Source organism: Triticum aestivum, chromosome 7B (assembly GCF_018294505.1).
Source record: "Triticum aestivum cultivar Chinese Spring chromosome 7B, IWGSC CS RefSeq v2.1, whole genome shotgun sequence".
NCBI classification, from domain to species: domain Eukaryota; kingdom Viridiplantae; phylum Streptophyta; class Magnoliopsida; order Poales; family Poaceae; genus Triticum; species Triticum aestivum.
In genome coordinates this window covers 62039918-62062840 of record NC_057813.1, presented here as the reverse complement: position 1 = coordinate 62062840, position 22923 = coordinate 62039918, and the positions used below count along the sequence as shown (strand labels likewise).

Below are 22923 nucleotides of genomic sequence, written 5' to 3'. Positions count from 1 at the left end.
CCACTGGTATATCGCCGACCTCCTCCTCCTCTGCAGGCTCTATCGGTGGGAGTGTGCGGTGAGCCTAGATCTATCAATGTGACTCGTAGTTTTTGTCTCTTGGGGCATTAGGTAGGTCTATGTTTGGCGGTGGCAAGACGATGGTGTCGCCATTGATACGGAATAAGGTCTTCCCGCCTCACCCTCGTTCTGGTGATGTTTCTCCGTATCTCGTGGAGGCGTGTGGAAGATGGTGTTTCTTCACATTTGGTTGCCTTAGGGTTTTGTAGGTCCCTTGGTCTTCCTTATATACGTTAGGTTCCTTGGTTACATTGAGTGGTGACTCCTATCCCTATCCTCTCAGCCCCAGAGGTTCAACCCTTGAGTAGCTGGTCCTTTGGTTCGCTCTTCTGCCGATTCTCGGCTCGCCCAACCCAGAGATCCTTCCCTCTGGAGTCCATTTCCAGCTCCATCTTTTGTTTCCTCATTAACATTGATTGGTGCAATTAGTGGCGAGGTCCTGCTTGTAGCTGTGGTTGTAGTGTGGACCCTGCTCGGCCGAGATCAAAACAGTCATCACCTCGGTCAGGGGGGGGGGGAGGCAGGATTAGGCCATGCCCCGGGCCTGCCTCACTGTATTGTAGCAGCAGGACATCGCGCGGCGATGCCCAAAGCCTGCGCGCGGGCGCTCACGCCCCAGGTCATGGCCGGGCGTGCCTGGGGTTTGTCTCCGGCCTCGGTCGATGACGCCGTCGTGCAATGCGAGTCCACCCCGCACATGAGCGAGAAGAAAGTATCGCTATCTCAGAGAGAGAAGACGATGGTGACCGTGAGCATCAGAATGAGAAAGGGAGAAGTGTATAAACCTCGCAGAAAAACCTTACATCAGTTTTGGTCCTTCTTTTACTTTCTGAACCGTTCTTTTCCTCAAAGTGTATATCACTTTAACAAGTCGACAACTCTCTTTTCTGTGAACACATACAATCGTAGATGCCCACATGCACACACACACTCACCACATATGAAAGCACACACGCACTCCTTGTATTCGACTGGAACGTCTCTTCTCACCAAACGAGCATCCTTGAAAAGTCTGAAATAAATTCAGAAAAATACAATCACCGGGACTTGAACCCTTATGGGGGTGTTCCACTCCAAAGAATCTAACCGTCTAAGATACCCCAGTTCGCCGAATCAACGTTGCTAGATGTGCAATATTTTAGTTTGTGGACCAAGCGTTCATGCCATCCGAGCTTATTAATTATTATAGACTAGCGCATTTTGCTCGAGAGAAGGGATTAATTTGCTTCATATGTCAGTACAATAGCGAAGCAACCTGTGGTTGAGATGGTTAGATAGACAGTGGTATTCCAACCCATCAGGGTTCAAATCCTGATGCTCGCATTACTCCTGATTTATTTCAGGATTTCCGGTGATGCGCTTTCAGTGGGAGGAGACGTTCCCGTCGACGACGAGGCACCTACAGTGGCTTCGTAAATCTCAAGATGATATGCCGGCTCAGTCTCTCGGAGGTGCTCATAGGGGCAGGGTGTGCGTGTGTACGTTCATAGGGGTGAGTGTATGTGCGTGTATATATGCGCCTGTGTCTGTACTGATGCTAAAAAAATGTCAGCACGGTAGGACTTGCTTGTGATGCACCGCTTCGTGGCGTGGAAAGGAGAGCGCATCACTTCCCCGTCACGCCCGCGGCGATAATCAAATCAATGGCGATTAACTGAATAACCAGGTCGCTAATGGAGGGAGTCCCCCGGGTAATACCCCCACACGGGCCACACACACACCCCCGCCAATCTCGAGGCCCACTCTCCCACGCGCCAGATCGAGCCCGACCCGCGCCAGAGCAGAGGTCCCCGTAGCACGCGCGCGGCGGGAGCGGGGGGGATCGGCTTCGCCGGAGGCGCGCGATGGGGCTGGAGGCCGGCGAGCCCAGCTCCTTCCTCAGGTGCGACCTCCCCTGCTCCCGCCCCCCTTCCTCAAGCCATCTCCTTGCCTGATCCCGTCCTCGTCCCGTGGCCTTGCAACGAATTCCGCCGCCCGACCTGGGGCGAAAGCTGTGCGCGGATTGGGGTGGTTTCTGTCACTTCTTGGGCGCAACACTTCTGATTCCAGCGGTCACTGGGCTCGCCGCAGTGGCAAATGGCTGCTCTGAACGCGGCTCATGACGGAGGCGAGAGGCGGTTCTTGTGTAGGCTGGGCTGGGGCCTGGGGGGTAGGATTTGGATTTGAGTGACGCGGTCTAGCTTTCACCTGAGGAAATATGCCTGGTTTCGTTGAAATGTTGGGGACTATCTGAAACACTGGATGGAGCCTTACTACTACACAATCTATTTTTCACCTCACAAATATGGCTGGCTGGCTCCACAGAAATGTCTGACGCTACCTGAAAAACTGGATGGAATCTTTGGGCTTTACTATCCAATTGTTGTGTAGGTCGACCTATATATATATCTGTCTGCCTGATATGATAGTTTCCTAAAAAGCAGTTGATAGTATATGGCGAATGCATGCATATGGCAAATGTTAAACCATATGTATGGGGCTAGGACTACTAACACTGGCAAAAAAACAACGAACAAGTTGCATTCTTGATTTACTTAATTAATCTACTAAGAGCAATTAAACATTGTTGGGCTGCTTACTGGGGACCTGCATATGCAGGGGCAGAGAGGGCTGGTGACTCTTCTCTTGCACTATCCAAACTAAATTTGACACCTGCTGCTAGATTGTCTAGAAGATAAGGGGTTTTTTATACATCAACTGTCATGATCAGAATTGGATGAGATATGCATTGGCCATGAGGTGTGCCTGACCATCTCCCTGTTTATATGCCCTTGCAGCTTATCTTCGGCCTTTTCATATGGAGTTGCATCCATGGCAATGGTTTTTGTGAACAAAGCAGTTATTATGCAGTATGTTCACTCCATGACCCTCCTCACTTTACAGGTATGTCTCAGCATTACCGACGAATGCCCATAAAAACGTTGCTTATTAATATGTTTCTTCTAGCCTGGATGGGTTGTTCACTATCCCTTATTTCTACAGCAATTAGCTACCGCACTTTTCATACATTTCGGGCAAGTTCTGGGAATGTCTAAAAGGAAAGATCTCAGCATGGCAACAGCAAAGAAGCTTCTCCCAGTGTCAATTTTCTATAATGCAAATGTCGCATTTGCTCTGGCAAGCTTGAAAGGGGTTAACATCCCTATGTATATTGCAATTAAGAGGCTCACACCCCTTGCCGTTTTGGTGTCTGGGTTCTTAAGGGGGAAGGGGAAACCATCAACCCAGGTAAAAATGCTTTCCCCTCATGCAATGGTTTCCTTTTTTCCATCTACACACATATCCAAACACAGGCCTGCAGAGCTTTCCCTCTGGAAGGGATGGCTTATTACTAGAAGCACTTCCTCATCTTTGCAAATTGTTTTAGGTGTCGCTTTCAGTTGTCTGCACTGCCTTAGGTGTCCTTGTTGCAGCACTTGGAGATTTTTCTTTTGACTTGTATGGATACAGTATGGCTCTAATATCGGTCTTCTTTCAGGTTAGCTTTTGTAATCTGGTTAACACCACGCACACACAAGAATTGGCTATAGTGCTAACTGACATAGTGTGTATGCAGACGATGTATTTGATTCTTGTGGAGAAATCAGGCGCAGATGATGGTCTTTCCTCAATGGAGTTGATGTTCTATAACAGCATATTGTCGATTCCATTTCTGTTTTTCATCATTGTTGCAACCGGAGAATTTCCCCATTCTCTTTCAGTTCTGTCAGAAAAGGTAGGTTAGTGTGGGTATAGGTTTATCAAACTTAATTAGCACATATGAGATGGCAATCTGTTTGTGCTTTGTTCAGATCCCCTTTAGCTCATGACTGCGCAACATTCATACTAGGATTCTAGATCAGATGGACTGGCACTTAAAATGTTAGCAAACATAATATGCCTTAGATCCTGACTGTTTGTTTCCGCATCAGATGCTTTCTAGTTTGCTCTGTTCCAAGATACTTATCTGTTATCTCTTGAAATGCAGACAGCCTCTGCATCATTTAGTGTTATTCTTCTAATTTCACTGGTGATGGGCATTGTTCTCAATTACACCATGTTCTGGTGCACAATCGTAAACTCTGCCCTGACAACCACGATAGTAGGAGTTCTCAAGGGCGTCGGGTCCACGGTACGTCTATCAGTCTATGATGTGCTTTTTAGCTCCGACCTTGTAGAATTTAAGCATCTGATGTCATGTTTGTATCGTCGACCTTTCAGACCCTGGGTTTCGTGGTGTTGGGAGGCGTCAAGGTGCACGCTCTCAACGTCACCGGGCTGGTGATCAACACGTTCGGCGGCGTGTGGTATTCTTACGCAAAGTACACGCAGAAGAAGAAACTGCCACGAAGGGTCGCACCCGACGAAGAGTCGCATCCGCACAAGTAGCAGCGCCGCCGGGGTCAGTGCTCGATATAGCTCACGTAGTTACATGGCATTCTTAAGGAGACAATAAATCTATTTTTTTTTCTTGACGCCGTCCATCAGCAGCACTATTTGGTGCAGAGGAAGGTACAAAGTCGTTCCTCTTTCTTTTTTACTTTTATTACAAATAGCACCGTGTGTTTATCAGCAGCACCATAGTCCATGGGGGAGTGAACTCGGGGAATCTAGTAACTGTAATGTTCGGATGAATCGTTGCCACACTGTACTTTTTTCCTGTCAGTTGTACTAGCAAGATTATCAGTGGGTTTTGCCCCGAATGATCCACTCATTTGAAGAGAAACAGACCTGTAACTTTTTTTCCCTTTGTTGAGAAATCTGCATGCAGCCAGAACTCAACTACCAGGCAATGTTAAAAACTTGGCGTAGCGGAAAAAGCCAGGCGGACCCGACCCCGAGCTCTCCTACTAGCGCACCGGCGGCGGCCACTCCCGCCCCGTCGGCCACCCCACCGCTGGCCCGCAGCCCAGCCGCCATGCTGCCACCGCCTCCCCCCTCGCTGCCCGTGGGCTTCAAGCCGGTGGTCGTCCCGTCGCCATCTCTATCGTCTTCCCCGTCAGATCTGGATCGGGACCTCCTGCTTCCGACGCCGACGACGACACCGGACTGCCTAGCTCCGGCGCTGGCCACTGCGACGCCGACGCCCCCCATGCCCGCGGCAGCTGGTGGCTGCCCCGCTCCGACGACGGCGCCTGCTGCTGTCGACAACCCCAAGGTGGCTCCATCCCTCCTCCAACCGGCTGCGTCCTGGAGCTCGCGTCCGTCTCCATCGAGCTCGCTCCCCTCCGAGCCAGCGCCCGTGGACCCTCCAGCACCGTTGTTCGCCGCCGCTGCACTTGCTTGCCGCAGATCGGACCCGGCCATAGGAGGGCGGAAGGCTTGTTCCCAGGAGGGCCTGGATCCCTTTGCTTTGGCGCCTGCTGGACGACCTTGCCTGCCTGGCGGCCAACCTCCTGCACTCACTGCTCCTGCGCCGCACGATGTTGCTGGAGGCGATCGGTTCGTCCCGCCCGTGCACCCGGGTTGGGGGGATTGGCGTGGATGCTTCCATCGTGATGAGGCGACGGCCGTTCTCGAGTGTGAGCTTGGGGGATGGCAGACTGTCTTGAAGGGGCGCCGCTCACCGCCTCCTACAGCTTTTCGTCGCCCTTCCACCACTGTGCGGCGTTCCCCTCTGGCGTGGCTGAGAAACAGGTGTTTCCGGTGTCTCTCTCGAGGTCATCGCGCACACTCCTGCAGAGATCCAATCCGATGCACATACTGCCTTCGATCTAGACACATCGCTCGCTTCTGTCGTGCTAAGAAGCCTGTCCACCAAGCTTCGCTGCTCCTATGTCATGCTCCATCGCCTGCATCCACCGGTGATGTCTCGATGATAGATGTGCAGTTCCGGTCTGTCTCGGCTGAGCACGTCGGGTTGGTGGAGGAGACCAAGATGCTTCGCAGTGAGCTTCACGACTGCCTTGCGCGTGTCAGCAGTGTTTTGGGGAGGGCGGAGGCCGCTCTTGCCAAACTAGAGGTGGTGCCGGATGTGTCTTCGTTGCCTGAGCTTCAGATTGGGGTTGTGCCAGATGTGTCCCTGCTGCCCGAGATCCAGGTTGGCTCTGTCGATGGGGAAGCTGCCATGTATGGAGATCTCTCCCCGCATGCTACAGCTTGTCGGTTGCCGTTGCCTGTCGTGACGGTTGCTTCTGGGAGTGAAGTCATTGTCGAGGTTGTGGCTTCGGTGCTGCAGATTATGCCTGAGCTTCAGAAGCTCTGTGGGGAAACCACTTCGCCTATTTCGATGGTGCTTCCTGAGGAGATGGGGTCTCTTAGAGGGGACTTGGATATGCCGACCGCGACCTCATCGTCTTCATTGGAGCCGAGTCAGGCGCTCGCCTTTGTGGACCTTGGAGGTTTGGTTGCTGCTACGTACTGCTCTCTCAGCTGAGCTTGTTGGCCTGGTAGCGTCTGTTGGAGCTGAGGTTGATGAGGTAGGTGCTTTGGCACCCGTTTCTGAGGCGCTGAATCCCGTCCGGTCTCCCATCTTTGACTGTGACACTATGTGGGCACGTATTGACGAGGTGGTCTTCGTGAAAAAGCTTGACCGCTTGCTTGCCGGCTTGGGTACAGCTTGTCCTGGGTCTGCCAAGACGATTGCTTGCCTCCTGGCGTAGGAGGTTTCTTCAGGCAAAATGAAAAAGGTGAAGAAGGCTATCAGGAGCATAGGCAAGAAGAGTGACGCCATTAGGTAGGTGTCCGCGGCTGGCGTCCGCGGCTGCTTAATGGAGGATGCTCAGTCTCTTCGTCATCCATCTTCAATTGACTCGCCTCTGTGGATTTGGTGGCGTTTGGTGGTTTCGTTGAGGGTTTCTCTGTGGATGGAATGAATGATGTTGTCAAAATGCCGACCGTCCTGGGCTAAGGTAGCAAAGCATGGCTTCACTTTTTACCACACTGATTGGGAGGATATGTTCTCATCATTTATGGCTGTCCCATTTCCACCAGGTTTGTGCATGTGAGCTCCTGGCTTATGCTTTGTGGTTTGTCTCCGATGAGATCGGCACATCGGCGAAATCCTAAAGCATCTCCTCCAGCCGTCCCCCCAAGTAGGGCTGAGCATATAACCCGAAAACCGATGTCCCGAACCGAAATAACCGGCACCGAAGCCGAATACACCGAAACCGAGTACTTCGGTGATACATTCGGTTTGCATATGTTGAAAAACGAAAGTTCGGTGAATCCGGGTTTATCCCTCGAATACCCGAGCAGACCGAAACCGAGTAAACGCAGAGGTCAGGACCTGCGCGCCTGTTGCTAGCTACTCCCTTCGTTCCAAAATAGATGACTCAACTTTGTATTAACTTTAGTACAAAGTTGGGTCATCTATTTTGGAACGGAGGGAGTAGTACTCAAGTGCTATATATGTGAACACTGAGCATGGACTCTATTTTCTGTCCGCTACTAGTACTCCACAGTCACATCGGGAAGAGACAAACCTGATCCAGTGAACCGCTGCAGATATAAATTTTGTTGCTACTGTGGAGTAGCACGAGCCCCACAGCCGCATGGAGCAGTGAGAATCAATAATTGTACAGGGTAATAAAGTTTTTCGGAAGAATCAATAAGACGGAGTAGCAAAAGGAAACTACTCCCTCTTTTTCGATTTAGACTAGCCACAGTGGGAGTAACTTCAGCAGTAACATCGAGTCCAACTCAGCAAATTTGCTTATGTGGCAATGAGTTAATGAGGAGAGAGATAGTTACAGTAACTTAGCTAGTTACTGTAACATCACATGTCCCAATGCAATATGAGTCTATAACCTAATAAATGAAGCTTTGCATGTTACCACATTTATGTTACTACCCACTATAAAGGTAGTAACATAGTCTAGGGATTTGTATATGTTACTAGTGCATGTTACTATGCATTGTGGCTAGTCTTATAGGGCTCAATTCAAAATCTCACCAACCAAGTTAGATGGTGAGTGGTGGAATACTTTTTGTAGTTTGCAAAAGCACCTAATTAATGCTCTTGTTTTCCTCAAAAAATTATGTTTACCAATGTATTAATTGAATGCATGCATACATAAAGTACATGCATTGGTTAATTTTCTCTTAATATTTGCATGCAATGATTTAATGCATCTTGGAATCTGAACATGTAATAGGGAACAACCAAATTGAGCCTTATAAAATGAAAAAAGTAAAATTTTGAGATAAGCCCTATAAACCCGAAAGGAGGGAGTAGCCTTTAGTAGTAGGCAGAGCTACACACACTGTACATTGAGAATAAAGTAGCCATTGCGGCTACTAGTATGGGTAAAAGGTAGCGATCCGAACTACATCTCGGTGCTGTTCGGTGGAACCGGCGACCGAACCGAAATTTCGACGCACAGAATCTTCGGTTAGCTAATTTTCCATTGACCGATCGGTCTGTATTTTGACGAAACCGAAGTCTTAAATACATCGAGGAACCAACCCGAACGGTTCGGTGGAACCGAACGCCCAGCCCTACCCTCAAGAACACCCCCCCCCCCCCCCGAACACCCCCATGACCACTTTTTCAGTCCCGGCGATAAAAAACGCTCCACTCACGCTCCCAAAGCCTTGTTTTTCGTCGGATTTGAGTAAAATTAGCCCCGGCAATCCCACCCCAAACCCAGCCCCCCAGGGGCAGCTGGGGACGCCACCGCTACTTTTTTACCTCATGTGGCCCACCTGCAGCCACATCTCCCCCACATTATCTCTCCCCGTCGCTTTCTCCTCGCAGAGCCCCCACCTTCTCTCTCCTTGTCCTCTTTCTCTCTCCCTGTGCCAGCTCCGCCCGCATCCCGACCGCCCGACACCGCCCGGTGCCTCCCCGCCGCAGCTCCGGCCCGCAGCGTCGCCCCCCGCGGCCTCTCGGTTGCGCCTGCGTCGGGTCGCCGCGCCCCGCCAGCCCTGTACGGCCGCGCGCCCGGCCTCCCGCTCCGCCCCGGCCGCGCGTTGCCGCGACCCCTGTGCTCCGCCCCGACCGGCTCCGCTCGCGTGCCCCGGTAGGCCGGGTCCGCCCGTGCCAGCATCTTCTGCGCTCCTCGCTGGCATCCCAGTCGTCCCCTCGCCAGGCCACCCCTGGCCCCCAGCACGGACGGGGCGCTCCGCCGCATGGCCGAGGAGAGACGAGATGGCGAGGAAGACTTGAGTGCGACGACGACGACGATTGCAGCGGGAGCATTGTGGAGTCATTTCGGCGACAGCGAGAGGTCGGGGCGTCGTCGTGCGGCAACACTGCCTCGGCCTCGCCGTCGTGCTCTAGCGCACCACCGCCCGTCTCCTTGCGCTTGCCGAGGAGGTCGTCGATGCCGCCGCGCTCATCATGTTCGTGGGGGGCACAACGAGTGGAAATCCCCCTCCCCCCCCCCCCCCGGCGGCGAAAAATATGCCTCAGGGGGGTGGGGGGTGGGGGGTGGGGGGGCGCCAACTGCTGGAGATGCTCTTACACTTGATAGCTCACATCAGACGTTGCATCCGGACGACAAATCTGACCTCAGATTTGCCACGTATGTTTGCCGAAGGAAATTGTCATGCTCGCGGCAACATATTTTGTCATGCTTACACACACACCCCACTCACAATCTGATCGCCCAGTCAATACAAGCAGCAGTGTGCCCCTTTGAGGTCACAAGAATAACTCAAACATAATTACATCTGGATGTACAATATGAGCATCCTAAAGCTAACCTACAGCAACTGTCCTACCGTTCCCAAACCCAACCCCAGAAGCCAACCAGTCTACCCTGCCCCAAATCTAGCTTGAGCATTTCCCTGAGATGAATAGTCGACCTTGAGCCCCAACTTAGCTTCATACTTTACAGATCAACGCAATGGACGCCGCAGCCTGCGGTCAGCGATCGATCACCGTAACAATTTGTATCAACCAGCGCCCCGACTCCGGTGAGCGGCCGGCAGTGCCCGATTTTCTTCCCTCGCTCCTTAATTTACACGCAAAGTTGTATCCCAGGTCTTAATTTACTAGTACATCTTCTTTTCTCATTTCTCCGCGCCCAAGCAAATCAAATAAAGTTTTTTTTTTGAGACAAATCAAATAAAGTACTACTACTGGTAGCAAAAGCGATCAAAAGCATGGCCTGTTTTTCCTCCGCACTCAACCAAAGCAAAGCGTCCTCTCGAATTTTGGTACGGGCTCTCTCGCACATTCATTCACTTTCGCCTGGACCGCTGCCCACTGAGCCACCCACCGCCGGCGACCGGCTGAGATGGGCTCCCTGCTGATGCCACTGCTGGGCAGCGTGGCCGGCGACGCGCTGGTCGGCGAGCTGCTGCGGGCGTGGGGGCTGGACAAGGCCCGCCGGAAGCTGGAGCGCCACCTCGCCGCCGTCCAGTGCATCTTGCTGGACGCCGACGCCAAGAGCCGCACCAACCCCGCCGTCCGTCGATGGATCAAGGACCTCAAGACCGCCGCCTGCCAAGCCGACGACGTCCTCGACGACTTCCGCCACGAGGCCCTGCGCCGCCGTGTTGGCGCCCAGAGCCACTCCCGCTCCACGCCGGGCAAGGTTCGTCCTCGTCAAACCCCGGCAGGCTCTATTTTCAATAAAAGGTTTTAATTTGGAAATGGAAGCCTTCACTTTATTTGTTATCATTTCAGGTGCTGACGTACCTCACAATCAATAGCCCGGTTGTTTTCCGTCTTCACATGAGTTGGAAGTTGAAGGGTGCCCTTCAAACGATTGGTGAACTTGTCGCGGAGATGAATAATTTCCACTTCTTACAACATGCTGAGGCACCAAGCGTTGTTCGTCCGCAAACACACTCTCTTGTCGATGAATCAGAGATTGTGGGCAGACAAGATGAGAGGGAACAAGTGGTGAAGATATTGCTCGACCACAACAACAGTAGCCATAATAATGTCATGGTGCTCCCCGTTGTTGGTATGGGGGGAATTGGTAAGACCACCCTTGCTCAACTTGTGTACAATGACCACCGAGTCATCCACCATTTTGAGTTGGTCATATGGGTTTGTGTCTCTGACAAGTTCATCATCCAAGAAATAATCCGATCTGTAATAGAAGTGGTCATGATGAAGAAGTGTGATCTGACTCAGATGGAGGCACTGCAGAAGAAACTTAGTGAGGCGTTGGGCAAGAAAAAGTACCTCCTAGTGTTGGATGATGTTTGGAACGAAGATAGACAAAAGTGGGACGATATGAGATCTTCGTTATGCTCACATGCTGGCTCAGGCAGTGCTATAGTTGTGACAAGCCGCAGCAGTCAAGTTGCTTCTATCATGGGCACACTTCCTCCACATCAAATTTCACTTCTAGATGAGGATCAATCATGGGACCTTTTCCACAAAAACACATTTGGAAGGGGAGTGGAAAAGCGAGAGGAATTGGTTTCAATGGCTAAGAGTATTGTCCACAAGTGCAAGGGATTGCCTCTTGCTATCAAGACCATGGCAGCTTTACTCTCTTCGAAGCATCACAGTCAGTGGCTTTCTGTTCTAGATAGTGATGTTTGGAAAGATAACATCGTCACAACTACTGGGATTGTACCTGCACTACAACTAAGCTATGATCACTTGTCATCGGAGGAAAAAATATGTTTTTCCTTTTGTGCTATTTTCTCCAAAGATAGCCTGATGGATAAAGACATGTTAGTCCAGATATGGATGGCAAATGACTTTATTGCATCAGAAACAAGAGGCCACCAAATTTTTGATGTGCTAGTTTGGAGATGTTTCCTACAAGATGTAAAGATTGACAAGGATGACTTAATCCACAGAGTAACTACTTGCAAGATGCATGATCTCATGCATGATCTTGCTGATTCCGTAAGCAGAAATGTTTGCTTCATTCTGGAAGAATCTTCACCATGTCAAGAAATTCTGCAAGGATCCACATACACCAATTCATTACAGCATGAGGTTCAACATTTGTCACTTGATTGTGTCAGTAACAATACTATTGCAGTAATGAAGGAAATTCTAGCTCCCCAAGCCCGCACAATATTAATCCGAAGGGGGTTGGAGTGGCGTAAGACTTCTCTGCATATGAACAAGTCTCTGAGTATGGCCATGTCAAAATTCATGTCCCTACGAGCACTGAAGACATTGTCAATCATAACAGACATGAAAAACTTCAAGCATCTTCGCTATCTAGATTGTTCTTATTCTCGTTTATCTGCACTGCCTGAAACCACTGCCATGTTGTATAGCTTGCAGACTTTGAAGCTCATTGGTTGTAAAGAACTTAAGAAATTACCAGAAGGCATGAGATATATGATCAGCCTTCGGCACATCTTCCTCATTGGGTGCAATCGTTTGGAGTACATGCCACAAGGTATCAATCAGCTGAATTCTCTGCAGACACTGACGAGTTACGTCATTGATAGTGATGCAGGTCGTGGAATTGATCAACTGAAAGATTTGAGTCTTGGTGGTGCTCTTTCTTTGACTGAGTTGAGAAAAGTGCATAGTGCAGAAAATGCTAAAGAGGGCAGTATATCCTCCAAGCATAATTTGAAACGATTATCACTCAACTGGTATGCACATTATAATACAGATATTGGAAATTAAGTACATAGTAATGCAGAAGAGATATTAGAGGCCCTTTGTCCTCACCAAGCACTTGAAGTTTTACTATTATCTAATTATAATGGTGCAAAATTATCATCATGGATGCACAACCCTACACAGTTAGAACATCTCAGCGAACTTCATCTGAGTAGCTGCAAGAACTGCAAGGATCTTCCACCATTATGGAAGATGCCCTCTCTCGGGTACCTGAGTTTGGATAATTTTCCTAGTTTGAAAAGTATATGTGTTGGTAATGATGATACAGACATTGGGCAACCTTGTATTTATCCACCACCTTTCTTTCCTAAGTTGGAAGCCATGATAATTTCCGACATGCCTAAGCTAGAGAGATGGCACGAGGAGGTGCCAGGACAAGCAGCGGTTGTATCATTCTCTCAGCTCAAGAAGCTAGAAATTACTGAATGCCCAATGCTGCAAAGCATGCCCAAGATGCTCCCTTTGCTTGAACAACTACTTGTAAAGTCGGCAAGAGCCATTCCCCTTTACCATGTGATTAATTTGTCTGTGCAATTTAATCTTGAGTGCAAAGGCATCATTTCAGTGGAACCTACAGTTGGTTGGCAGCATGCGGACCTTCATTTCTCGAGGCTTGGCGACTCTCGCGTGGAACTGACACTCAGAGGTTTGACGGAAAATTTAGAGCGCTTTGAAGAAGAGCTGAAAAGAATACCTTGCAGATTTATCAAGGAGCTACGTATAATAAGTTGCGACTGTCTTTTCTCATCTGAACCATCCCAAATACAGCGGGATATATGGAACCATTTTGGTTTTGTTGAAACGCTGTGTATTTCAGGCAGCAGTAATATAGTACAATGGCCAATGGTAGAATTGGGAAACTTGAATCAAATTCGAGGCCTAGAGTTGTACCAGTGCTGCAACTTAACCGGTTCAATTCCATCAACAATATCTGATGACAAATATGTCCTGCTTCCTCGACTCCAGGATCTTATAATTCGAGAATGTGAAAATTTGGTGGAGGTACCAAAGTTGCCTGCATCTCTTGAAAAATTGTACATCAGTCGTTGTCCCAAGCTGGTGTCCATGCCAATAGTTCTTGGGAACGTCAAAAAATTGAGAGAACTCGATGTGCATGGGTGTGATGCCTTGACGGCATTTACGGATGGAATGTATGGAGTCATTGCACTCAGGAGGCTGGTAGTGGCGGGGTGCCCAAGGATAGAGGCACTACCGGAGGGACTCCTGCAGCAGCTCCCAGTCCTGGAGGAACTAGGTATCACAGATTGCCCCAACTTGGAGGAGGCCTTCTCAAGAGGTGGTGCTTACTGCAATTTGGTTGAAGCAATTCCACACAGATCAAGGAATTTGGCTTAAGGATCTGTACAACATCTTCTCCTAAAACAGAAGATGTGATTTTTGTAGATACAACATGCACCTAACTAGATTAATTAGTACCACGATAGATACTAAGTACTCCCTCCGTAAACTAATACAGGAGTGTTTGGATCACTACTTTAGTGATCTAAACGCTCTTATATTAGTTCACAGGGGGAGTATGTACTGAAATTAATAATCGTGTACTGCTTCCACTACTAAATACTACTAGTACTGCCAGACCTGAACATTTTAGTACTGTTAAACCAAGCTTGAATTTGTATGTGATTTGCACTCCAAGTGAATGGAGAGACAACAAAGGAAGTTGTGTAGCTGTACTACTGACAGTGGTAATCTGTCTCAACAACCGTATGTTGTGGTCACAGGCTCATCGTTCCCTTATATATCTCCGTCTGTGCGTAAATTTGGGATCAATTCCATTAAAGGTTGTTGATTTAGGATTAAATGATCCCCGATATCGTCCTTAATTTGTTATCTGGTGGAAAACGCTTTTACTGTTTATTTTTGTTACTGTAATTCTGCTCTCAGGAGAACCTTGAATGCGCGCTCATATCGAAAAGTCCATTCTTCACCCGAGCTCATATGCTCCCGCATGAACAGTAAAATCGAAAAAAAATCGAAAAAAATTCAAAAAATTCCAAATTTTTTTTGAGACAAACATTGACAAAAGTTCTAAGTGCCTGCAAAAATTCGTCATGAAATCACATCCCTAGAAGGCGTGGCAAAAAAAACAAATTCAGTGCTTCAAAATGCGTTTGAAAGTAGCTTTTTCAGAGTACATTTTTTGTTTTTTTTGCCACGCCTTCTAGGAATGTGATTTCATGACGAATTTTTGCAGGCACTTAGAACTTTTGTCAATGTTTCACTCAAAAAAAAATTAGAATTTTTACATTTTTTTTTTTTTTCAATTTTACTGTTCATGCGGGAGCATATGAGCTCGGGTGCAGATTAGCCGCGTCCCGCTCATATGGAGTAATACTATGGAGTAATACATCCAGTTTCGTCAGGGCGCTCTTGGTTCATCACAGGACAAGGTAGTGCATACGCAGGGCATTGCTGGCTAATGGCCGCGAGTGCCACGGTGAAGCAACTGAAAAACTCTGAAGAGCTGAAGCACGGCAGGGTTCGGTTAAGTTCAGTTAGCGGGTGGCGCAGATGGTCCGAGGAAATGGGGATAAGTGATGGCAGACGGCTGAGATGCCGCTCCCGGAGCTGATGCCCACAGACTTCAGTTATAGGTTGCCGTAATGCAGAATGATGGTTTCACTTCAGCCGGTACACATTGTAGGTTGCCGCAGTTAGCTGCAATTGAGAATGACCTCCAGCCTCTCAGGGTGGGAGATGATCACATTTAGTAGCTAAATATGTGTGTGTGTTGTGGCTGTTGTGCAAGGACATTTTACATGAAGTTATACGGCGCGCCCAAATAGCAGGGAACCCACCTGAGGGCTCAGGATCTCACTGTTAAACCAACCCCAGCAGTTCAGGGAAAAATACATATATAAACAATAGAACAAACCAATGCACACAATCTGATCGCCCAGTCAATACAAGCAGCAGTGTGCCCCTTTGAGGTCACAAGAATAACTCAAACATAATTACATCTGGATGTACAATATGAGCATCCTAAAGCTAACCTACAGACAGCAACTGTCCTACCGTTCCCAAACCCAACCCCAGAAGCCAACCAGTCTACCCTGCCCCAAATCTAGCTTGAGCATTTCCCTGAGATGAGCAGTCAGTCACCGGTGAGCTTGAGCCCCAAACTCAGCTTCATATTTACAGATCATCGCAAAGGACGCCTCAGTCTGCGACCAGCGATCGCCGTCGTGGCGAACAATAATATGGCAACCCTTTCTCCTAGTCGTCGTGCTCCACTGAGAAGTCCGGCTCCGAGGGCTTCCGGAACTTAGGCAGCTCCCTGTGGCTATCAGACCCTTTCCTGGCCGCGGCCATGATCTTCACCGACATACCGTGCTCGGCGAAGGAGCCACCGCCGTTGCCATCCTCATATGATCGCATGGAGGAGGACTCCCTCATCATGAGGTCCCTGGCCAGCCTCCGCCGCTTGTGACGGCGCCAGGTAGCTTGAATGAAGCAGGCCGCCCAGGTCCTCCAGTGGTGGGAGTAGTACCGGAAGGTGTGCTGCAGCTTCCGGCTGTGGAGCCGCCTGAACTGGCTGGCGACGAACCGGAGGTCCTCGGCCTGGAGCGCGAACGCCTCCACCTCGACGAGCGCCTTCACCGTCCTGGTGGAAGATGGCAGGTTGACGGTCGGCCTGGGGACGAGGGCCCATCCGAGAAGTTCTTCGCCGCAGAAATCGCCGGATTTGAGAATGATTGAGTTGAAGAAGCCCGTCCGGCCACCATCGGTGGTGGAGCTCTCCAGCTTGCCGCGGATGATGAAGAGCATCTCGGTCACTGGGTCGCCCTCACGGACCGTGTACGTGCCCTTGGTGCTCAGGGACGAGACGAGGCGCCCGCAGATGGCGTCGAGGAGCTGGTCGTCCATCTGTGAGAAGAATGGCACCTGAAACGTAGCGATATGAGAAGTAGTAGTGAGACTCAAGCATCAAGTGATTTGTAATGCCATGAACTCAATCATCAGATGGATGTGAAGTTTACTAAGTCTGTGCAATTGTTCAAACAACAAAAAGAAGTACAGTAGTAGGAAGGTTAATTTTACCCGGCGAACAAGATCCAAACAAAGGTGACGGTTGATGTCACGGCGAAGATCTGCAGGCAGAGCCTTCAATATAGATGCTTCGTCCACGCCTCGAGTTGCAAGCCACTTGTAGTGAATAAATCTTCTCACCCTTTCCCGTAGTACAGGAGGAAGTTGGCGATGTTTCATCCACTCTTCGGTATCTCTTTGCTTTACTCTCCACTCTTCAACCCTTGCAGTGATAGATTGTAGGTAGGTCTGGCAGATAATGTATTGTAATAAGCCCACTGTTTCTTGCAAATAGTTATGTTGAGAAGTGTGAAGTAAAAGAAACAAAAGGGCCCTTTTTGGTGTTATCAGTATGATGGTTTATTAATTACTAGAGCAGAGGTAAAATGGAAAATGCCCAAGCGGAAAGCTGTTTTCATCACCCCATAAAAAATAAAATCCAAGTAATGCATGTATAAAATAGGATCGTGGAGCTGGTTTAATAAGGTTAGGGGCTAAATACTTATTTGTTGGCTCTAAGAACAAAAGAAAAGGCAAGCCAGTTTAAATACACAATCTAAGTGGGAGGTGCACACAAAATTATGACCTCGTCCAGACAAAAACTCAGCCTAGTGATACTTGTTAGTCTGAAGAACATATTGAAATCCCCAATGTGTGTTAACCAAGCATATCACCAGGCACAAGGACTCAGCTCATGCCTCTGTTCTTAAAGCTATGGACTATGCCAAAGATAACACGTTTGAGAAGTTGTAAAGTGCAATGAGCACCACATTATTTGCAAACTTAAGCAAACATTGACGGATTGACCAATAATCCTAATGCCTAGTTTCCAAGCTAAGAAAATAACTAAGGATATGAAACGCCGCTAGAATTTTGAGCAAAATTGACAGTGACGGCATCATATGAAGATAGAGATACCGAGGCTAGACAAGTAGTGGGACTTAGCATCAGAAAATGGTTGGCAAAAGAAGTAGATTAGAAAGGGGGGTAATGGCATGTAAGTTATATTATCAAATTAGTTTCATGAGTCACCCATGAAAGTAAGTGTAGATTATAATGTAGAAGTACCTGAACATTCCCAATCAAATGGGCAAACAAAACTAGACCAAGCACCGCCAAGAATATGGCATACAATGTCTCGCCAATATAGGTACTTACACTCAAAGTCTGGCCATAGCAACTGTTTCAACGAATAATATACCACGTTAGCAACTAATAGAATCTTTATACCAGCTCAGATTTATCGGAATGTACCACTACAGAGTTATAGTTCCATATGTAAGAGTAAGGTCTCTGGAACTTGCTTTATCAGAGAGTGTAGCCAATAATGTCCAGAATTTTGCATCTTAATTATCAGATCACTATTGTTACGAGAAGTAGTGTTGTTCAGCTATTGTCATACCTTAGATTTTGTAAGCCCCACCAAAGGCAATACAAGTACTTCTTCAGGAATCTATGGCCTGGAGCTCTGTTTGACAACAATGTCCCAAACATACCAAAGTCGAAAGTGGTTAAGGTTTTGTTACTAGCATTACAGGCATCAAAGATAGTACTATTCTTTGCCCAATTTGGATCTGGCTTTGCGTTACAAGACAGGTATTTATTATGGCAACCAACTTCCTCATTGCAGTACTTTTGCCAGCATGCGGTCTGGCGATCAACAGACAGCAGGTACCACAATGCTCCTAAAACCTGAAAAGGAGAAATGCATGTCAAGCAGTCTCCTGTCACATGCTAGTAAAATGAAAAATATGCAACCACAACTTGGAAGGAAGTATACTAGAGAAAGACTGGATACAAAAACTCATATAACTAAATAGATAACGTACATGACTGGCAGTCATATATAATAGCAGATTGGACACAGCTCCCTGCCAGGCGGTCTTTGAAAAAGCTCCAGTAACTTTGAGAATTTTGCTATTCAAGGAAGATATTAGATATAATCTCAGAATATACTGAAAAAGAGCAGCCAGGAACAGCATGTCATTATTATGCCCAGACCAAGTATACTTAATAGCTGGTATCACGGACCAAGTAATGATCTGCAACAAAAGAAAGGAAAAACTGTCAGATAACAGAAAGGTATACCATTGCAGTTTCCTTGACCTCAAGGAAATCACGATTATAGAGATAAGGTGATAGGAAGTTGAGATCCACTACTTTCATGTTCGATGAAAGGAATAATCTTGCCATCAAAGCAAGCATCTCAGAGCCACATAAAATTGAAGAGTAGTGACCAATATTAGGACGAATTATGTTTTGGTATCCAGTTCAACAGATAGCAAAAGCACACAATACGCAGCATAGCATTAATTTACTGCAGCGTTTAGTTCAGAATGTTCTGCTTTTGTAATAAGAAAACAGAGCCTGCCTTTTTCTATCGTTACAAAAAAGTTCATTGTTTGCACCTATATTAGTACCTGATAGCTACTTGCATGAAGAATTCAACTAAACAATATTTCACTTCTGATGATCATGAACTATGGGAGCTAATATTTTATTTATATTCTATTTCAGATATAATACTTTAGAGAATCCTTAACGGACCAACCAGGCCACCTATCCTTTCTTTGTTATGGTGTGGCCTGTGGACACATCAAAATACACACGGTGCTTATACCACATAAAATAGATTATTTCATCTGCAAGAGGAACATCCCCTCAACTTGATCTTACCACCTCCAAAAATTTAGCAGTTCATGGCCATCTAGGTAAGTGCTAAATGAATCGGTCACTAAAAAAAAGTGCTAAATTAAACAGTGTGCAAACAAATGTTTCCCAACCCGTAACGTCAAGTAATGGATCGGAAACGATGAAAAATACCTGTGGTACAGGAATTGAAGCCACTAAATCAACTACAAAGTCAGATCTCAGATACTTCTTTGCAATTTCATTAGGATCTGTAACCAGCTCCCCTCTGCCGAAAACCCCCGACTTGGAGCTTGGATTAATATATGCAGTCATGAACTTTATCACAATCTGGATGACATAAAAGAGATCGGCGATCGACCGGAAGACGGTGATGATGATGGCCAGGTGTCTGTCTTTCCCGACGCATGAAGTAGTTGTGCCATATATGATTTTAGGCACGTAGAAGTAGAGAGGGTCCATGAACAGGGCGACGAAGCAAGAGACGCGGAAGACGTAGTTCCATAACAAGATGAAATCGCTCGTTGGGTCGATGATCCTCTTGTGGGGAAGGTCTTGTCCTGCTACGAAAATCCTGTTCTTCCCCCAGTTCCCCACGCCAAGCTTGCGAGCAGCCGGACCAGCCTGTTTCTGGTGAATAGGCATCGTTGCCTTTGCCCTCTCGTCGCGGAATCTTGCAATGAAAACAGAATTGGCACTCATTTGAATATGCGACAACAATTCTGAAGTTAGACATGGTCATTTCAGCTCATCAGCGGTCGGCACAACCAGCAGGTGTAAGGCTATTTCAGATTATTTTTTTCCCACTTCATCCCCATTTATGAATCTAATCTTACACTGCTCATGGAAGTTGAAGTGGCCCATCTCCATCACAGATGCACAGCTATCAAACAACTTCTGGAGGACTCGCTACCAGACTACTGTTTTGCTAAGGAACCAAAGTGAAGCATTATAAAGCCACACAGGAGCCATATATGAACCGGTGGTCAGGCTAAGAACACACATCAGCAGCAGCCATCTTCTAACAGCAGCCACCAACCCATCAGCCCAATCCGAGAATATTCCTCTTATGCTCCTCCTCGAACCCCCATCGGAACAGGAAGGAAAATCGGCAGCGAAGCCGCGCCCATCTCACCCACGCCCCCAATTAACCTCCCCAAGCTAGCTAAAGACGGCAACCAATCTCCATGCTCCCGAGCAAAGAGGCCAGCAAGCAAGAGCAAAGCGGGAGTAGCAGGCCGTTGCTCACCTGACGGTCCGCTGGCGCCTGAACCCCGTGTCGTCGTCGACCCTCCTGGACCCGAACATGGCGTACTCCATCCGGCCGCAAGGACCATGAACTCCTCCACGGCTTGCTCGCCGCCGCCACCCGCCAGACAATCGGGTGCTGGAAGGCGGAGGCCGCCGCCGAGCTAGGCTCCCTCCGCTCGCCCGGCGGGCGGGGTTGCGCCGGAGGAGACGGGAGGGGAGCCGCGGCGGCCGGGTCGGGATCGTGGCTGGCGCGCGGGGCCGCGCGGAGCTGGAGCCTGGAGGGAAGAGGGGGGGAGCGGAATGAAACTACCTGGATGGAGGGAAGGGGAGGGAGGGAGACCGGAAGAGTGTTTTTTTGCTCTGGGTTGGCTGATAATGATCGCTGTCAAATCGATTTCCACGGGGTTTTCTGGGGGTTAAAAAACATTCGGCTTCGTGCTGCATTTGAACCGGCGGTTGAAGTGATAATCACTGTAGACCTTTTCCTTTGCTTTTGGTGTGTCTGTTTTGTTAAGGCAAGTACGAAATGTCAAATGGAGTGGCAGCGGCGGCAGCAGCATGTGGGTAGGTGGCGCGGCGAGGAGGCTCGGTCAAATTGGCCGATCATGCGTCCTGTCCTTGTGTTCAAGAAAAACACTCGCTCGTCCGACGGCCGGACCTTTTTGCGGGTTGCCAGGACGTCTCTTTTCAAATCGGTGTCCCCAATGTTCGTGGGCACGTTTGATTTATCAACTGCTATCTCTTAAAAGAGGTTAATAAGTGCCTCAACTTTGTACTAGCTCTAGTACAAATTTGTACTAAGCTCAAGACACTTATTTTGAGACGGAGGGAGTACTATATACTAGTACCTCCATTGTGGTTTATTGATCCCCTTTGAAGTTTGTGTTAAATTTTGACCACATATTTAACTAATGAAATGTTAATGCATGTTAACAAAAATTATACCCTCAAAAAAAGATTGTTGGATTTCTATTTGAACATAGTTTCCAATGATATAATTTTTAGTGACATGTATGAATATTTTATTAGTTAAATTATGGTCAAAATTTGGCACAGAATACAATGGGGACTAATAAACCAGGACGAAGGTAGTACTCTTAATGTTAAAATTGATTTTAAAAATAGCACAACGTATAAAAAAAATAAAGAGATAAACATTCCAATGCAACAATGTTTCAAATTTAAACTACAAGTGAAACATAAAAAGGTTTTGAAGTAAAATAGTTTAGGTTTAAATTCAATTTTGTCTGGGCACATGTGTTTAGACGTCCGCATGAAAAAGCCCACGAATACTCCACGGACCATTCTGAAGTGGTGTATAAGTTCGAGTTCATTGTGAGTTCTGGGGAGTACCGCGGTGCTGTAGGTCTGGGTGGGGAGGTGGGTGGGTGGATCGACGAAGGTCCAACAAGACCTGGGTGGCATTCGGGGGGTAACGCAGCGTCGGTCTCTGAAAGCGTAGATAGAGGGCGGAGGAGGAGGGTCATACTCATCGGCGGCGCTGGGGGTCTTCCTGGGTATTCCCTGGAATACCCAAGATTTAGGCCCAAAAAAAATTTAATATACATGTTATATTGGCCCAGTCCAAAACAAAGGACAAACTGAGCCACGCAACGAAAAAACTGAGCCACGCAACGAACCAGACATACGACCGAGCGGTGTCTGCTAGGTCGCGCGGGCGTCGGGCGAGCACCTCTCGATCCTCTCTGTCTGACAGTCTCCCTCGATCTCGATTCTCAAACCTAGCAGCGCACGGGCGGCGGCGATTACAGGTCCGGCCGGCCCTCTTCTCCCCTCCCCCTCGGGCCTCGGCCTCCAGCGCCGCCCCTCCCCTCCGCGCGAACTGCATCTGCTCCGCCGCCGGTCCACTGCTCCGGACAGGGCGTCCCGGTCCCGCGTCCGCCGTCCGGCCATCTCCTCCGCAAGGCGCCAGTCCACCTCCGGGATCCGGCCTCCGGCCTCCAGTGCCCCTGCTGGCCGTCTCCTCCAGCTCCAAGCCTCCAACCTTCCTGGTATATTTTGGTTTTTTGCCCTGTGTTTTTAGTAAGAAATCTGAAGATTTGTTTGTAAACTGAAATTGAACTAAATGGACATTGAAGTTTGAAGAAGAAGGATGTTTATTTGATGAATTTGATGCCACAATGCCACTGTCACTGATTTCTAGTTTGTTTATGTGATTGTGATTTAGATGAAGAAGAAGGATGTCAGCTTGTTTGAATTGTGGGACAAATCTTCAAAGGCAAGGAAAATAAGTTCTACATCCACGCCAACTACTCTTTCCGTTGAGGTTGAGAGCAACCTACAGCTAGCACTAGTGCATACACATGACGAAGCTCCGCAACCGGAGAGGGAGAGAGGCTCCCCATCCCCAATTGTAGAAGATGATGAAGCGGTTGATGAAGATGATGAACCAAGTCCCCAATTCGAAGCAG

The 22923-nt window shown here is 48.3% G+C and overlaps 2 protein-coding genes and 1 pseudogene across 2 annotated transcripts; 2 read left to right on the top strand and 1 right to left on the bottom strand.

The window, feature by feature from the left end:
* Positions 1-1689: 1689 nt before the first annotated feature.
* LOC123159542 (UDP-galactose/UDP-glucose transporter 7) lies at positions 1690-4765 on the top strand. Its single transcript, XM_044577373.1, has 7 exons — positions 1690-1942; positions 2838-2943; positions 3043-3288; positions 3428-3538; positions 3617-3775; positions 4028-4171; positions 4261-4765. The coding sequence occupies exons 1-7, from the start codon at positions 1905-1907 to the stop codon at positions 4426-4428; spliced, it is 972 nt and encodes a 323-aa protein (XP_044433308.1). The 5' UTR covers positions 1690-1904; the 3' UTR covers positions 4429-4765.
* Positions 4766-9827: 5062 nt separating this feature from the next.
* LOC123156070 (putative disease resistance protein RGA3) lies at positions 9828-14280 on the top strand (annotated as a pseudogene).
* A 1120-nt stretch (positions 14281-15400) lies between these two features.
* On the bottom strand, positions 15401-20850 carry LOC123156071 (cyclic nucleotide-gated ion channel 17). Its single transcript, XM_044574234.1, has 7 exons — positions 20490-20850; positions 19415-19913; positions 18421-18633; positions 17994-18283; positions 17660-17771; positions 16604-16840; positions 15401-16447 (listed from the first exon to the last, which is right to left on the bottom strand). The coding sequence occupies exons 1-7, from the start codon at positions 20558-20560 to the stop codon at positions 15779-15781; spliced, it is 2091 nt and encodes a 696-aa protein (XP_044430169.1). The 5' UTR covers positions 20561-20850; the 3' UTR covers positions 15401-15778.
* Between the last annotated feature and the right edge of the window lie 2073 nt (positions 20851-22923).